General features: G+C 41.7%; 1 protein-coding gene across 4 annotated transcripts in view; it reads right to left on the minus strand.

Annotated features, from left to right (window-relative positions):
- Positions 1-4: 4 nt before the first annotated feature.
- The window catches only part of LOC118430330 (tubulin polyglutamylase TTLL5-like), a 35,013-nt gene continuing 16,023 nt past the window's right edge, over positions 5-18,994 (minus strand). For 2 of the 4 annotated variants that reach the window (XM_035841151.1, XM_035841139.1), the window contains 17 exons: positions 18,761-18,823; positions 18,345-18,404; positions 17,723-17,741; positions 17,266-17,395; positions 14,051-14,789; positions 13,811-13,925; positions 13,115-13,261; positions 12,578-12,702; positions 11,918-12,102; positions 11,179-11,482; positions 10,570-10,718; positions 8,999-9,082; positions 8,311-8,439; positions 6,880-7,376; positions 6,462-6,637; positions 2,376-2,464; positions 5-1,728 (listed from right to left, as the gene is read on the minus strand). In XM_035841151.1, the coding sequence (XP_035697044.1) occupies positions 1,697-1,728; positions 2,376-2,464; positions 6,462-6,637; positions 6,880-7,376; positions 8,311-8,439; positions 8,999-9,082; positions 10,570-10,718; positions 11,179-11,482; positions 11,918-12,102; positions 12,578-12,702; positions 13,115-13,261; positions 13,811-13,925; positions 14,051-14,789; positions 17,266-17,395; positions 17,723-17,741; positions 18,345-18,404; positions 18,761-18,823 (3,043 nt within the window). In that variant the 3' untranslated portion in view covers positions 5-1,696. The remainder of the gene's footprint in view (positions 1,729-2,375; positions 2,465-6,461; positions 6,638-6,879; positions 7,377-8,310; positions 8,440-8,998; positions 9,083-10,569; positions 10,719-11,178; positions 11,483-11,917; positions 12,103-12,577; positions 12,703-13,114; positions 13,262-13,810; positions 13,926-14,050; positions 14,790-17,265; positions 17,396-17,722; positions 17,742-18,344; positions 18,405-18,760; positions 18,824-18,994) is intronic. The other 2 variants (XM_035841161.1, XM_035841169.1) reach the window with 2 other exon arrangements.

Below are 18,994 nucleotides of genomic sequence, written 5' to 3' on the forward strand. Positions count from 1 at the left end.
GATATTTCTTTGCTGCTCTGTATTTATTAAAGGTCTCCCAGGATGAGCACAATTCCCAGATGCTTGCATAGCTGCACTCCAACAAAGGAAAAAGATTGTATATACAGCTGTGTCTTTGTCAAACCAATTTCCAACAAGACTATTGTACATCCTGCTTGCACAAAACTTTTTTTCTCAAGTTTGTAAACCCTAAATAGTATGTACATATCAAATTCTATTATGATTTAAAAGAAAATTTGAAAAAAATCATTGCAGCAAATTGGGTAATTAAAACCAAATTCACCCACACATCATGTAATGTGAAAGACAAAAACAAGCTACAAGAAGCACCCCTCAAATGTAGATACTTGTAGTTGATTCCAAGTGACTTTGTATCAAAAGCTACTCCCTGTACATTGTAGTAATTATAATAGTATACATAGATTACATACATACATTGATACATTTTTTGAACTTTTTGAATAAAACCTTGTAAGCTGATATAAGATAGAGTCTGCTTCTTTGTTCTTTGGTGTGATGATGGAATGGACGGCCTGGCACACATGTAAGAAGACGGAAGTACAACAACTTAACAGTCATCTTAACAGGCTTGAAATAAACACACAAGTGACAGCGTCTTGTCAGGAATGGTTTACACTATAACATAAGGACGTTATATACAACAGATAGTGCAATTCTATGAAGGAATGTTGAACATCTTGAGGTAAAGACTTTGTCATTCATCTTGTTGTCATCCAAACTGAGCCTGAACTCGCTGAATATAGAAATGAAATGTACAGTTCCATCAACTATCTATGAAAGTCAATTTAAAACAATAAAATCTATTCATTAAAAAAAATTGCCAACAATCCCTATTCCAGGCAAGTGGTTAACAGTTTGTTGCAATCTTCCTAGGACTTCATTTCGTTTAGCAAACTGAATGCTACCCATACTGCTGGTATCACATGAACTGGCCAATTTCTGTGCAAACAGCAATCTCTAAGCAGATGTTGGGTGTGGCTGTTTCAGTGCCTTTTTGTACACATGTATTTCTTTCCTGTGGTCCCAGTTTTTCTCTCTTCTCCGAGATTAGTATTGCTTTCTGTGGTGCAAAGGTTTGTAACAAACTGGTTTCAACCTATGCATGGAAGAGTGTGGGGATACGTGTACAAATATTCAGGGGGCCATGAGCATACAGCACTGCTTTGCTATAGTTCACTATCAATACACTACTGTGCATACTAGCAATAGCTAAGTCCTTTCCAAGGCACAGAAAGGTCTAAGACCTGCTTTGGGGGCCAATTATATAGTCAGCACTTTGCCCCTACTAAATGTACAATGTATGTTCTTTTTTTCTGGTTGCAGAACACAATAAGAGACTAATCAGTCATATGTGAAGAATATCTGATTCTTCCTGGACAGAAAGGTGTTTTGGGGGGAAAACAAACATTAGAAGAAGCTTTTACATATAGAAATGATGACTTCAAAGTGTGGTCTTTGTCTTGATTAGTGCAGGGTATCCTCTTCCTACCAGAATCTTTGTTCTGTATGTTACACCAAGAGCCAATGGAAGTCCTCAGACCCTAGTGCAAAAAGGCTAGGCTTCTCTGATGTATGGTGTTGGGGGCTGTAGTTGTGCCCAACAAAGGCAGGCCAGCTAGGGGCGACCTCCACGTGCTGAGCTGGTGAAATGTGCTGCTGATGGGCAGTCCTGTGTTCAGTGTCTTGTCACCGTGGGCTGGAAGCTTCCTGGGAACAAGAACAAGGGCAGGTGAAGTTCAGCTGGCAAAGTCTCTAGGGTGAGCACAAGCACAAAGACACCACTGTGCTTTTGTAACACTTGGACATGGACTGAAGTTAGCCTAGCCATGCTGGTCATGACACTAGCTATGAAACATACCACAGGCACAGTACTCATTCTGTATATTGCACTGTACTGTCTGTACAGTTAAACCTGCCCAAGAAGACCACATTTATGTCTATGTGGACAGGTGGTCACAATAGAAACAAGAAAGTGGTCACATTGGCACTGGGACAGGTTTGACTGGACATGCACGTACCAGGACACTGACATTTTTTTGTTATTATTATTATTTTTATTATTGTTAAAAAAATGGGATATCACCACACACCCATTTTTGAACCTTTAAACTGTTGAAGATCTGATGGACACACCCATGCATGCACCCCAGACCAGGGCAAAATAAACATGTTAAAGCTGACACTTCAATCGGATGGCTGACTGTGAATTAGTCAGGTGGGTCCATCAGACAAGTGCCTCACAGCTTGGGCATCGTTCCTTCTGACCTAATGCAGATTATGAGGCATCTAACAATATCAGAGACCTCAGGCATTAATCTACATACATGTACAAATCCAGCCTGTATGAAACGTACCTGAGGCATATGCAGATTTGGTGACACCGGTGGCAGTGTCGTACTTCACACTACTGTAGAAGTTTCCTGGATCGTCCAACATCATCGTCCTGTAACAACACACAAGGAACAGAAACTCTTAAAGTTCAAGGCCAGTAACTTTTGTAAAACACATGCAAGAGACAATTCAATAAGTTAACTGTCAGTCAATTTTTCTGTCATAGAGTCCATTTGCCTAGCATCTTTCAGCTTCAGTTCTGTTGCCTTTCTCTGTCAAGGCAAACATTGCACCTTTTAATGCAGAGAGACAGGATCTGTTTTTAGTGTCTCTGACCCTCACATAACTCACCTGACACGGGGGTCAACACAGTTATCAATCTTTATAATGGCTGCCCATGGAGTCTACTGGTATATCATGCAGGTCATCAGGTAACATAAAAGTACTGTATTTTCACATGATGTAAGTTAGATCTGTGGGAGAAACACAGCAAGGCCAAACATCTCACTCAGTACAAAAACCTTGCCTGGACATTCCAGACCCACTCAGGGATAGTGTGAGTGACAATAAACGGATCCTTGAATCTGTCTCAAATGTTACTCCACTACCTAATACCTAGCTTTTTATTTTCCTAATACACTGTCCACTGCCACTAACAGGATTTCCAGTTTGCTTGATGTGTGTGAATGAAATCATGTATGTCAATAGCAATCTAACACTTCATTCTGCTAACAAGACCAAATTGTACTGAAGCATTGGGCAGTTCCTGCCACTAAGTGATTGGTATCCCATGTTTTCCACCTAATGAGACCGATGGGGTATCCCTGGTAATCTAAGGCATAAACCACAAAATCCTTTCAAACATGGTCTAACCCAAGACCAGCTCACACTGACAATATGACCAGGATTCGGTAGAATAGTTTTAAATTCCATCTGAACTACTCTAGGTGAGCTCCCTTCTTCCCGAGTACTTTAATTTTCAACACACACACTCTCTGTCTCTCTCATTACAAAAGGAAATGTTTCTGTTATGTCACAGTAAGTGTCAAACAGAAGTCATACTACTGACATGTACCACTGTGCATCTGAGAAAGACTGTACAGTAACCTGCAATCCTAGACAGCATCCTTTATCACATCCCTATGTGGAACCACTGCACGTACATGTACTATATCCGTGCACAATGACATATAATGTTAAGACCTTTCATACACGAAAAGTATGCAGGGTTCGAAATACACATACTTAACTTGCAATTTGCAAATAATTTTTGAGATTTGCATGTAAAATTATTCTGAACTTGCAATCTTGCATGTTGAAAATACCTGGCCTATTGGAAAAATACTGAGGAATTAGACCCCTTACTCTTAGACAAAAAGACAAATGGATGTGTGTCTTTATCCTTCCTTGTTTTTGCCAGTAATTTTCTCCGGTAGCTTTACTAGATGTAATCAAAATTCACCGATTCAAGCACATTAAATTTTTGCCAACTTGCAATTTTGCATGTAGCAGAAAAAAAGTATTTTGATCCCTGGTATGATATATCCCTATATTCTACATTTTGTATATAAGTACCTCCTAGAGTGTCCTTATCTGTCAGTTGGACAATGGTAAAACAGGCAAAAACTTCCCATGAGTAGAAGTCTATCCAGCTGTGTATGAGACAACATTCCATCCCTGCATTTCAGCATCTTTCATCAGAGCAGGGCCCAGGGTCACATGCCCACCACTGAGAGGGCAGGACGTTTAGCTGGGAAAGACTGCACATCCCCCCAAGTGAACAATTAGTAGGGGTTTATGTAACACTTTGTTTATCTGGGAAATCCCATGCTTATCAACATGACATCTGTGTGTGTGACACACTACAGCCACTACCTAGCCTCAGTTGGCCATCCACTGGTGGGTTTATACGAGGGGCGTTCAATAAGTAATAACTCTGACCCACTTCCAGTTGTTTGATCTAGATGAAATTTTGCATGTGTAATGATTCATATCTCTATAGTTTATGTTGCAAAAAAGAGCTCTGAATTAATTGTGGTTTCTGATTTACTGTTGTTTGAACTGAGTTAGGTGTGAAATGGACTAGGAGTGAAATGGAGCCAGTTGAGTGTCGCGCAGTGATCCGGTTTTTGTATTTGAAAGGACGCTCACCAAAGGAGACTTTTGATGAAATGAAAGAAACTTATGGTGATGATGCCCCATCATATGACCTTGTAAAACGCTGGCATCGTGATTTCAAACATGGTCGGAAGTCTGTGGAAACAGCTTCCAGACCTAGTCGTTCCTCTCCAGCCATTGATGAGGCATCTGTTGGAGGACCAACCTGGGGTGTCCTACAAAAACGGTGTCCAGAGCTGCATCAAACGATGGGAGAAATACATAAATCTGGGTGGTTCCTATGAACAGAAAGACTAATAACTGTGCCAAGTTTCATTAATCTCCTGCTATGGGAAATGAGTTAGAGTTATTACTTATTGAACGCCCCTCGTACAACATACATGACTGTACACCATCAAATAAGCTGGAATCCAGTAGCCTGGAAGTGAGTTTCCACGGCAAAACTCACTTCCTCGGCAAACTCACTTCCTCAGCAAACTTCCTTTCCTGGCATAAGAGAACCTACTAGCCAATGCTGAATATCGAAAACCAAGTGACAGATCCCCGGGCGGTGTGCTTATTAACGGTCCTTGGGAAGACCTGCCTTGAGTGACAAACACATTCTCTGCCAGTCCTAGCTAAAGTCTGGTTTCCCGGGGTGTTCAAGTTCAGGCCTGGCAAATTCATCAGGATGGGCTCTGTTGGCCAGGTGGGACAGAAGCTTATATAGTGCTGAGAAAACCCAGTCTACAGCCCTGGAAGAGGCTGGTAACTGAGTAAACCATTAAAAAGGGGCACCTGCTTCACCACTGGCCCCCAGAGAGCAATGCTCAGAGTCAGCATACCCCAAATTTTAAACATCTGCAGTTGAGGAGGGTCTTGTCAGTCACTGCAATTTGAGCCCTACCTCTGCTGGCTATTATCCAGACATTTAATATGTCACAAAAAAGTCCTTGTCTTTACTGCTTAACAGAATTAAGTCCCTTTCTCACACCACTGACTTATCCAGCAGGTCTCAATTTAAAGCCTGAAAGAATTTAACACATTGTTGAACATTGCCTGAACTAAGTGTGATATCAGTGATTCTCCAATCTTCATCCTTCCTAACACGTTAGAAACACCTTGTTGGGAATGATTAACATAATGCCTTTGAGCCATACCAGGCTTTCTGACTTCCCAATGGTCAGGCAGACACACAGACTCTGCACAGATACTGGCCTGAGAAACAATCCTGGTTTTTTTCATGGCCACCTCCAGAGCTGCACAAACTTACCCATAAAGGCACCATGTTTGAAGTCCTAACTGCTAAACCATCTCCTGCCCATTATCTTAATTATGGTAGTTACATTCTAGAGTCAGGGAAATCACAGTCTGATTCAGAACAATTAGAAACAGGCAAGTTGAAGGGAGTCTAGATTGAATGCTGAACTGTACCTAATGAGTACCAGAGAAACATGTAAAATTGACATTAAGCTTTTCTCAAAAGACATTTAAAATGTAATTTAAAGGGGTCATAAAAATACTAGCCTGGATAACAAACTGTACGGGATAATACAACATTTATGATACACTTCTTCCTGCTACAACTCAAAACAAATACAATGTACATGCATTGGCCTAGCATGTAAAATGAATTGTGCAGGACTCAACATTTCTGGCACACAAGTTACAAATTTCTTCATAGTACAAATCAAAGTAAGGCCTGTGTTACATTTCAAAACTGGGGCCCGGCACTAAAAGGATGATACAAAAGACACCAAACTACACAAGACGTAAAGAGAATAGTCGTGAGCATTATTTGTATTTATCTTATGTATTCATATTTCTATTTTTCATTTCGACAAACAGCCCAACTGGGCCCCGGTCTGAAAATGTGACATTTGCCTAAGTAGGGGCCTTCTACAGTATAAGTATTGTAACATCTACACACATGGGCTTCTGCTTTCTCTCTAGGGCTATGAATTATGATACAATAATACTGGTCCATTCAGAGTCTTGTAATCAGGACACACCTGGCCATCCTCTGTGTGGAGACAGGTTTCCTGGTGCCTGCCGGCTGGGGAGGGGGTTTGGGAACCATCTTGGCTGCGCTGTCCCCATCGTGGTGGTGTTTGGCCCGCTGCTGTGCCGCGGTGTGAGCAGCTGCGATCATGGCCTGGTGCTTTGCTTTACTCTCCTGTAACAGCTCCTGGGTGGAAGGGGAACGGCTTCAGTTCAAAAGGGAAAGCCAAATACTGTAGCTTCATTTAAGATTGCGATCAAGACTGAATGGTGGCTTTGAGTTTAAGGTCGAATAAATACTTTGGAAGGAGTCTTTAAACAGAACAAAACTTTGATGTGTGATGACTGTACAGCGTAGATGACACTGTGATGTCACTTAACCTTCCCACAACCTTTTCTTTCCATCGCCCAGTACATTGCAAGACCCACCTGTGACTGTTGCTTCAGCTGCTGATGTTGCCTGTCCCTCTCATCTACAGCTCCCCCTGTCTGGTGACCCCCATACTGCAGCTGATAGGAGCTGGTTGGAATGCTTGTCCCATACCCCTGGTCCCAGCCTGCTGGACCCTGGCCAACATCCTCCACAAAACTGTTAAACGTTGCATCCCCTCCCCTCAGCTCTGAAGCAGTTCTAGACTTCCCACTCTCAGCTTCTTGAACATTTGCATAAATCCCCTCAGCGATCCCGGTGCTCGTTGGCACCGAGCCTGCCCACGACGCCGTTCGAGCTCGCGGCTTCTTCGCGGCAGCGGCGCTCTTCATGGCAGCGATGTGTTTGGAGGCTGCCAGGTTGATGTTAGCGAGCTGTTGGGCCAGGATGTGGTGAGCGCTGGGTGCAGAGTACTGCCGGGCGGCCTGGCGCTCTGCGAGACGATGCAGGGCCTCGTTGATAGCCTGTTCACTCTGTTCTCTGTAGTTCTGTGGAGCTGCAAGTACAGCAACAACAAAATACAGTCAAATTTCTCAAAACTGCTGAAGAAGAACACCCAGGGGACCAATAAAGTCTGGTCTATGTGGACAAGTGGTCACTACAGATAGGAATCATAGTGCTTGTGCCAATGGGAAAAATTATCTAAGGGACCACCAAAAAGTGTGTCACATTGGCCAAGTTGTCCTTATGTAGAGGAGGTAGGGGTTTGTATAAGCTAAATCACACATTTTGGGCTGTGTAAAACCTCGTATACATAGATCACGATGACTTGCAAGTCTATATAAACTCGAAAAAAACATCTATATTCTGTTCTTCTCTCATGACAAGACAAGATCAGTAACTTTTCAACATGACATAAGCTCAGAGTGCTGAGCTGACCACATGGGTTATAAATATCTCTGCTCACAGCTTCTCTTGGCAGATAACCAGGATTGACTCCAATATGGTTAGAGCACTTCCCGTCTGTCATGCTTACATTTCTACACACTGACTCCATCTAAATACTTCACAAAAATAGCTTCCATTTGGCTGACCTGGTCCAGCTGCCAGTTCCTGTCAAACATTCTCTATAAAACATTTCCCCTATACAAAATTATCTCAGATATACACATGTAACATGCATCTAGATTCTAAGGGATAACAGGCATTGCTAACAGATACAGACTGCTCCTCTTGAAATAACTAATGATCAAAATATTGTCAGACTCTGAATTACACCAGGTGTAATACCTTTTCTAATGTTAACAACTGGGTCAGTGTTCCTTAACAAAGACAAGAAATGCTTGTACACAAAGTGGAAGAGGTATGGGCTTTCAGTAGTCCACATTATTTCCTTGTCTAAACATTTCTACACTCTGTAGTGGGCAGCTGCCACGTACGTTGGCTCACTGACTGGCTTTTCAGTAAAATACAAAATTTAATACAAATACCTGTCTGTCCATCAGGCTTGTCCCTGTAGGTGACAGCAGACATGGGTCGTGTTCGCGTGGCGCTCCCGGGCCGGCCGGCACTGCCCGGTCTGCTGCCCGACCCACTGCGGCCTGCACTCGGCGGTCGTCCTGTCAGCAACACAACAAACAACATCATACACCTAACATTACACACAATATCATACAGGCCACCACTATCCACCGTGCTCCACCATGCAAACCTTGAACAAAACACCATGGATTAAAAAAAAAAGACTAAATCATGTGAAACAAAATACAGGACTACCGAGGCACTGTAACAAAACATTGCTATTAGTATATGGGTAAAGAAAAAAATACACAACAGCTAAATAATCACCAACAAAGGGACAGCCTGTGAAAATAAGACACATTTTGTAATCAAAGCCCACCATTGCAGTATGAAAACTCTTGACATTAACTGTCACCATTTACAAAACTGTACCTTCACCAGAAACCCATTTTGAGAGTCCAGATTTCTTAGTATAACAGGTGCTTTGTTACTAAGTTAAACCTACATGTAACAAGTATATGTGTAAGTATAACTATAACATGCATGTTCGGGGTCAGGCAAAGCCAACTGACTAAGTCACGACACAACCGTGTCAACCAAAGGATAACAAAACTTGGTTAGGATAAAAGTTATCATGCTCTCCTGTTGCAGTCTTACCCTTCCTTCTCCCATAAGACTGTTTGCTAGATTTGAAAAGCACAGTGTGCCGTTGTGCTGCCATCTTTTCCGCCTCAGTCAACACTGCAGGGTAACAGTTGTAGGAATCATTTAGCTCATGTATAACTACTCTACTGTACATGAGTACATGTACACTGACAAGTATACCGTTTTCCCTACACACCAGAAAAGAGGTTAAATTGGTAAAAGAAGTAACTACATGTTTGTGAGCAAGCTGATTGTAGCATACATGATACCAAAGCAGAGTGCAGTAGCTGACTCCAGGGTGCCCGATACATTATGATCTGAATGATGACCTAGTGCTAGTTCGCCTTTATCCGTGGGCTAACCTATATCCATTGCATTTAAAAACAGTGTATTTAGGATATTCTGGATATTCATATCAAATCGACAGTGGTTTCAAATGGCAATATTTTCACATCATTGAAGTTTGAAACCACCGTCCATTGACCTGATACCTCTAAAAACCTCTAAATACAGTCTTTAAACACAATGGATATAGGTTACCTCACGGATAAAGGTGAACTAGCATTTCTCTTCAATAGACTGTAAGGAGGTTCAAGCCAAATTGCACTGACTATATACATCACTCTAATTGTTGTTTTTAAATTGTTGGGGTGTATGTTTTGAACTTTGTGTCTTAAACCTCCTTAAAAGTCACCTACAATGTGTAAAGCAGAGTCCTCCACCACCCATGCCAGCCCCACCTCCGGTATGTACTTCTTAAGAAGAGCTGTTGTTTTTAGAAGCTCCCTCTAGAATTGGACATGTGAGGTGTACCTTCTATCAAAAATCTACAGTGATGGGTATTGCCATTTGTGGCAGTTGGAATTGCGGGTAGCGATGTACTGTGTGGCTTTGTGGTGCAAGCAGCAGCAGCAACTGAAGCAGTCTTGCGATGTTTCTTGTGTTTCTTGGCTGTGTGCATGGTTTCTGTGGTAGTACAATCTACATGTACATGCCTACTGTGTGCCTTGTAAAAACATACACATATGCACAAACATATAACATCACAACACAGTGAATGTTTAATACTTTCCTGCAGTGAGATCCTCTTCAGCAATTATTTGTTAGATACGCAAAATGATTTTTGATACCTTTGTAGTTTAACATCAAGTACAATACATGCAATATTCTGTGCATTCTTGGCATGTCAAAACAACAAATTTTTCAACAACAAAAACACCACTGAATATATAGCATGGTTTCAAATACATTGTTCTACATACAAACATATCTACTCCAGTGCAGGTAACATCCAAAATAGCCTGCAACCCATAAATTTGACCTGCACCACTCACTCATTCTCTATCCTTTTCGGTCCATACATGTAAAAATAACGTTTAAATGTGGGGAAGTTACCAACATAAATTCTGTCATTGCTGTACAACTGGAGGCTACTCTGAACTGGTGCAGAGAAACCTACACAACTCTACCTGCACTAACCATGCAGGTGATCTTTTCAGCCCTGTAAATCATATTCTGATTCCATATTTTGACCAAAAAGAAGATATCCTGTGGTCCCGACACACTGTGTGATGTAAACCTACCAGCTTTACTGGCTGAAGACGGCCTGTTCTTCATGGTGCCTGTCAGCTTGGTACTGTAGATGTAGGCAGCAGCCTGGAGGGAGGATAGAGAGCTAGTGGGGATGTCCACACCTGACAGCGGACCTGTGTATCTCCCTGCTGATGCTGACCTGGAATGGCAGGGAACAAAATAGACTCAAATTTCAGGGTAGCACTACCTTAACAGCAAGACTATAGCATGTCCAAAACAGAAGATACAATCACTGCAGTACCAAGGAAAGCAATCAGGAGGCCCAAGATCTTCCTTGACATTTCTCTTGTCAAGACATACAATGTACCCACCTATTACATATTATCACAATCAAGTCATAGCTTCTTGAGTTATACTGGCCAAAGTAATTTCGGAACACAGACATAAAAACAGACACACAGGCACACTAAACAATACCTCCATCTTTCTTTAACATTACCATAGGAAAGGTAATGAATTGATGATTATAGAAAAGTTACTTGTATTGCCCATACGTATGAAGGTCTTATACATGTATGTGTTAAAGTGCATGTGTAAGACCTTCACACTTCCCATTGGCCAGCCTCGATATGAAGTTGATGTACTGTGACAAAACTAACCTTTGGTGTTGTCCAGTCATACCAGAAGGCCCCATGCTCTTCCTTGCGTAGCCTGATGTTGTAGTTACTGTAGGCTGCATGCTCTCAGTGCCGGTGGTTGTCGCAGGCTGCACCTGTGGCCTGAAGTAGTTTCCTGAGTACGCCTCCCTGTGTTGAGGTGCAGTCTGGGCTGTGGGGTCATGGCTAGCACCGCTGGAGCCTGACGTCATGCTGCTCTGGCTGCTGGCAGAGTGGGGGCCGTTGGACGGGTGGGTCGCTCCGTGGGGAATGTGGATAGTCACAGGGTACTCTGTGGTTGGCACACCTGGAAATAGCAGAAATCTTTACTTTGTGTTTCACATTACACTGTTTGAATTGCTCAATCCAAGAAAAATGCACAAAAGTATAGACATTTCAATTTTTTCACATGGACAATGGCTGCAACAGTGTGCAACATTGAAAATATACAAATTATGGGGCTAACAATGGGAGCTTCCACAATGAATCTGCGAATACTGTCAATAGCATATGCCTTCTATGTTCCACCCAATAGGAAAGTAGGAATTCATTGAGCTAAACTGGTTCAAGATTACTTTCACAACTACATAACCATTTTACTACAACTATTTAACTATTAGGGGTCCATCATCATGGATGTATCAAGAACTCATTCTTTATTTGCACATCACTTTCTTAATTTTTTTTCACTTGACACAGCTTTTTTTATTGCCAGACAAATAAGTCAACTACTAACATGTACCTTGAGCCAACTGGTTGCTGTCCTCTTTCCTCCTGCCCAGAGCAGTCTCCCCTGCCCCTGGTGAAGGGGGTGGGGGGTAGAACTTGTACCCAGGGTTCACTGTCTTGGCATTGCTGCCCAGGAATATACTGGCAGACTTGTTCAGCTTGGTGTAAGTGGTCAACACCTCTTCCAACTCCCCCTCACTGGAAAATGATGCAGGCAGAAACGTGCCTTAGTTAAGGACTGAAATTCTACCAACACATTATGGTGTTTCTCTTTCTCATGAACCACACATACAGTTGTGCAAGTACACTACTAGTCCATTGGTATGCCCAACTACCGTGAGTGTTATGTGCAAAGCAGAGAAAGCAGTATATACGGTATGGAGTTTAAACCAACGACCTGCCAAATGCACAGGGCAGGCTATTCTTCTTCTTCTTTCCCCTGAGGTAGCCACCTTCAACATGCTGAAGATTTGCTACATATACAGGTAGATCTACTGCAGGCTGGGTGTGAACAGAGCTAGAGTGTTGTAACAGGCGGGTGGGATGGGAAAGGGAAGGAGACTACTATGCACTGGTCAGTCAGAGATGTTACTACTTAAGAAAAGACATATAACAACACAACCTGCAAACATGGTTCAATCCAATGCTGTGATCTTATCAATTGGATTCTGACCTTGCTATCCCTATGAAGGCCCTGAAGTCCTCCTTAGCGACTGTAGACTCTGGTCCATCCTTTGCCTGAGATGTCTGGCCGTACTTCTTGTCTAACTCTGTCCTTTGGGAAAGCAAGTCTGTTTCCTGGAAAGTGGAAGCACTGGTCAGGATTGGTTGAACCAACATTGGCTGTCCTATTTAAATTTGGGTGTCCTTTTACAACTAGCATGTTGAAAACACAAACTATTTCCATTTCCACATTTTTTTAACTGTAATGAATCAAGATTTATGTGACATATATAAAATTTATAACAAACTAAATCAAGCACTTGATATATAATACAAAATTTATTCTCTGAAATGTTAGACCTTTCAGATAGCATCCACTATTTTTCATCAGCAGTTGATAAAACATAGTGGATGCAATCTGAAACCTCTGAGTCTAACCTACCTAGATATCAACCTTCACTGATGCATTAAGAACCCTTTATTTGCACATAAAATACAAGCCCAACACTTGTCAATGATACATCAAGTACAGTGATAGACAGCGTACCCTGCTGTAGATGTGTACAAAGTCTCCCAGCTGCTTGGCCAGGATCCTCCTCCTGTCGTGCAGTGGCAGCTTCCTGCTGGGCACCACCACCTTGAAGGGCTGCTGCAGGTTACCTGCTGCTCGCTTCAGGAACCTCAGCACCAGGTCCTGCAGGGTGGGATTTAGTTATAGAGATTTACCACGAATGTGGAAGGATTGACAGAACAGGTGACTATTACCTTTTCAAGATGTCAACCCTGAGACCAGACTGTAATGTCTGATTCACTCACACTGGTACTCTTACTGGTACTCTTTTTGATACGTATGGCAAGTTCTTCAATGTGCTTGAGGTGTGGCTCTCCCAAAACATGGGACTGTGATCACACCATGCAGTGCTTGGGATCGTAACCCAACCAGTACTGCTCAAACTATCCCCTGTATATGAAGGTTAGTGCAGGTGAAATTGGAGCGGTGAAGGTGCTTCTGATGTCAACCAGCACCAGTCTAGGTAATGGGCATGTGGATTTTTGTTTGCTGGTCTGATTTTTCATCATCATCATCATCATCATCATCATCATGATTGTTACCACCAGTAATATGTAGTGGAAGTACACTCTTTAGAAACACATTACACTGCAGATAGAGCAGTTATAGCCATCTCCATTTGGCACAAATTCATTCTACAACAAGTAAGGAAAACATTATTACTACTTGTACCATTTGTTCATCATGGCGAGGCTCTCCCTTGTCATCCTTGTTGTGAGACTCCTGCAACAGTCTCTGCTGGACTCGCTGGAGGTACATGGCAAATGCTGACCTCGCTTGGACTTTACTACAGAAAACAACCAGAAAAGTCAGACAACTGTGGGACTGCATCCTTTGTAACTTGAAGACAAGGCAGTCAAAATGTCAGAGATGGACAATGAAAAAAGTAAAGAAATGTAAAAGCCATATTACCTAAGATTGCCTCCATCCTCCAGTATTTTCACCAGATTGATGATCTTGGGTTGCTGTGCAGTGGCAGGAACATCATGGAAATGTCTTGGCACTTCAGGCGGGTACACTGATGCTGTCCTACTGATGGGTCCCTGCCGCTCTTCCTTTGTTCCCCCCGTTGATCCAAGGTACGAGTCTCTTCCCGAGGACAGCCTCCCGGCCCCCGCTGCACTACTCTCACCTCTCCCCAGTTCACCCTGTCCACTATGTGCACTGTCTGCATTACTCTCGTTACCCGTATCCGAAGTTTCCGTAGCAGAATGCCCGTCCGCCGATGTACGCGCCCGACCTGACCCGCTCGACGGACCAGACTTTGACACAGTCACCGTCGCACCTGACTTGGTCGTGACCTGATGGGAGGAAGCTTCCGAACACTCCGTGGCACTTGTTCCTAAACTCTTTGTAGAGGCAGTAGCTGCAATTGGCGGCTTCCCCGACAGTTTGTTGGCTGCCGAAGCTTGCACGTTTCCATCACCTGCTGATGAAGCGCTAGCCTGGACGGCCTTGGACTTACTTGCTGAAGCAGCAGTGGAGACTTTCTTAGTTCTGTCTCCTGCTTTATGATCCGTGGCAGATGCTGCACTGTCGACATCTGAATCGTCAGCTGTGAGCTCCTCGTCACTTTCTTCTTCTGACTCCTCTTCTTCTTCCGAGCTCTCGGTGTCATACTGCCCCTGTGCTAGCCGGCCTTTGATAGACCCTATCAATGGGAAAGAGCACTCTGTTAAGAGGAATTTTCCTCATACAGCATGGGATAATAATACAGCTATGTTACCACAGACGTGCAATATAGAAACTTGAGGTATATCATCAAGGCAGTGTGGGTAAGTACGGTCATTATGTAGTAGCTGTGGAGTTCTCTTTCCATCAAGTTAGGTACTTTTACTGGATAGCAAAGGAACTAAAGCTTCATGAGTTCACACATGCTTTCAAAACATTTTCTATTTCATCCTCAAAAGGTGCTGTTGTTTGAGTTTATATGTAAAGGTGATTTAAAACACGGATGGAACATACATGTACATTTAGACATCCAATTCATGCATTTGTAAGAGGACAGTAGGTTTACACGATTGTACATACTTCCTGGTAGAGCAACAGTTACTGACTGCCTGAACATGTTTCAACCATGTTTAATCCTTAGTACAATGATTTGTAACCTCACAGCCAAACAGCCTCAAGTGACAAAGTCATCCTGAACTTGATTTCTTTGTCAGTTGAAACTGTCTGAGTATCTTATACTGTAAATGCATAAGGAAGAAAAGAAGGAAAAGGCAGACAGCATACACGGAGCGCAGAACTTCTAATACCTTGATTCTCATTTTTAACAAAGCAGTTTGACCATGGGGTACAAGTTTGCCATTGATGTGACTGACATTCCATATATGCAGACACTGAAAGCTTGAATTGATTTCTCAAGAGACAAATGTTTTTCACATTGTGCAAAAAGGATTGTGAACAAAGCTCTGAAGTTGTTGTTAATAAAGCTGAACCTACAAAATCTCTACTCTACAACCAACAAGCAGCATGCCAGACAATTTGGTTGTACTGTCTTCATCCTATCAAATCCAGCAACCCTCCAAAACTCACCCTTCTGTTCAGTCGTAGGGCAGCTTTGAAGTCACTCAGTTGCATAGTTGAATGTATTCAAAGTGTGACATTTTGTGATGATACATAGAATTCTTTTGGAGCACAAAGAACACACACTGCTAGTTGAACATAGTTGCATAGAAACAGCAGCTTTGCATATATAGGTTGTATCTATTTTTTTCCTCCTAGCTTTGAGATGGCTTGGTGCTTTTGTTTGACTATGTGCACTGAACTAGTAGCAGCAGTAGCTAGATGCAGCTTTTGATAGAACCTACATTTTGTATGTCCATGGAAGATCTCATGTTTTGCATAGTTTGGCACCTTTGTAAGGCAAAGTCCTCAACTGTACTTAAATATCTCATGCTGGAAGACAATTTTTGCCCATGCCTATTTCGGTATTCAAACTTCAAGATGCTCAGATGTTCATCACAGGAAATCTTTCAAAATAAATTTGCAATCTGTCATACAAATAGCACATTACCCCTAACAAACAAAACCAAGGGTCACTGTTAAAGTCTTTTTGACAGAATCATGTTTTAGCAGCACACATGAGAAAGGACAGAAACCTAATAAGCCAAATATGTGACACATTTCAGTGACCCTGTCAAGCATTACATCTTGAGATTATGCTGCCGCTGCATCCGTTCAACTCTGAAATGCATAGATAGGATAGAGAACAGCAGGTAGAATATGTAGAGAGTGCAGATAACGTAGAAAATGTAGAAGGGAATTCTTTCTGCTCACCAATATTTCAAGTTAGGATGTCCAGCAAAATGTAGAAGATGAGGCACAACATTCAGAGTACACAACACACTACAGGCAGGAAACATTCTGTACAGTACTAATCTAAACTCATTATCAGATTCTGTAGGGGAAAGATCATTGAGCCTGACAGCACTACAAGACATACATTTAAAGAGAGTGTACATGTATATAGAATTGATGGATCTTGTTTACAATGTACATGTGCTCATTCAATCCTCAAAGCTTAAATCTTCTCTCTCAGTCAGGGCTCAAAAATACATTTTTTTTCATACATGCAACAGGGCAGGTAGCTGTAAAAGCTGCCAGTATCAGATAAGTAACTTTTGCATGCACCATTGAAAGAATAAGTTAATTTGCTTTTCAGTTCATAAAAACAATATTTTGAAAAAGTTTCTAGTGGTACCATAATGAATTCTGTTATATCCATATACTGCTGGTCAGTGCTGGACAGTATCTTTTGTATCCTGACTAAGGGTCATGCAGGGCAGATATTTGTGTCAAAAATAACCCACATGGAGCAAATTCGATAGCATGCTGAATAAGGTACAAAAGATTACAAAAACAGTCCCATGAAGTAAAAATGAAAAATTGCAGCTTTGGGAGGAATATATCTTCTGAAAGCTGTGTGCTTAGATTAACAAACTTGAACAAAACAATATCATATATTGTATAAACTAAGGATGTGTGACAACAGAGGCGATAGATTGGGAGACAGAACACAAGAGACACAATGTAACTGGAGACTATACAGTTATGCACATCCATTTAAAGGTGACTTGAACTACAGGCAGTGCCTATTACTTGCCATCCCTCACTGTACCCACCATTGGGAGTGTTTCTATTTCTCTTGGTCTCCTTGATCTTGCGTTGTCTCTTCCTTGCGTCTGCTGTGTACTTTTTCCTCTCGTATTGCTTCGCCCTGCTGCGCAGGGTCATCTCAGGCTCAATACTAGCCTGAACAACAGGAGGTATAGATGCTCTTAACATACTCTTACTAGTATTTCACATAACAAAATCACATACTGGCAACCAGGATCATACACTGTAACTTTATTGTTGTGGCTATGCTGTACAATCATAATAAAATCTTCAGTCATTCTGTGACTTTATCTTCATTAAATTGTCATGCAATAAAAAATTGTATTGCGCTGAAAAAAATCCCAGGGTCAACAATACCTTTATTCAGACTATGACTATGATGCAAAGACCGCAATAGCTACACATGTATAGTGAAAGCAAACTGTTACCGAGAGCAAACTGATTAAAAGGAACTAAACATACCTGAGCCATTGTCCCTGATCTGAAATATAGTAATAATGTATAAGGTACACTCAATAATAGGCACAAACAAACAGATCAAAATTTACAAACATGTTATTAAGAAACATCTTAACACAGAATATCACACAACACAGTCACAAAAAAGAAGGCAGGGGTTTTTGTGTTGCTTATACAAGTAAAATTGAACTGTTCACTCTCAAATCATCTTTTGATTACGTTGGTGATTTTCTTCACAATCACAGGAACACTCTACAACATATGCACCAGAGTTGGGTATACTGTTAACTTCACCTAAAGGGTTAAAAAGACAGGACAGATTTTCCATGCTGAACATACAATGTAGCTTGTACAAGACTGGGAAGTACATTGTACAATTATGGATCTAGCAGAGGAGAAAACTTTGTAGCATTTAGGTTGAATAGGAAAAGTACAAATAATCACCAGGACAAGGTTTGCATGCTTTATTACGAGGGAATTCTTCCTCTATAGATATACACAGAGTTAGAGTACTGAATGACAAAGATAACATTTAATCAACACACACCATGGACTAGCCAACCACCACTATAGGAACACAGTTTTCAGTACACCCAACTCTGGTACATCATGTGTCTATACTAACTTTGCTGTGCCAGATGAATAGCTTGCACTTGTGCCTCTACCACCCCTGTAGCCCCTGGCCCTGTTGGTACACAATATGTTCAGCTCACGGTCACAGAGACACCTAGAACTCCACGGTGCTTCTTTGGTGGAGTGTGCATAGTTTCATTTCTACTAACAATGCCCAATTGCAATTTTACATGGAATGGATGAACTTTCAGCACCACGGACAGTACATGGTAATTTACAAAAATGCTTTAAAGCATCTTAACATTAAATGTTGGCACAACTGTTATCTCAGAGGTTATCAACCTTTACTGTATGCATTAGATTCTTTTATAAAAAAAAAGAGTACTCACTGTCTGTTTTTTATAGATAGAGGCACCTAAACAGACAAAGCTATGAAACTGTATGGGGTTATCATTGAAGAAAGCTTACCTATTTGGGAAAAGCTTGTCAACCAGCATTTTGTTCATGGTAGTCTTGTACTCTAGGAATGCCCTAGGAAACAAAAGAATCAAACGTTGGTTTGAATTGTAGACATGAAAATAGAGGGCACAAGTTAATTCCAGTTTTGTCAAAGCTTCTGTCATAAAAATCCTGCAAGATATTCATTCCTTTCATTTTTCATCATTGTCCTTTTTCTAGTTATTACAGTAAGAACAAATACAG

Source organism: Branchiostoma floridae, chromosome 1 (genome assembly GCF_000003815.2).
Source record: "Branchiostoma floridae strain S238N-H82 chromosome 1, Bfl_VNyyK, whole genome shotgun sequence".
NCBI lineage: Eukaryota > Metazoa > Chordata > Leptocardii > Amphioxiformes > Branchiostomatidae > Branchiostoma > Branchiostoma floridae.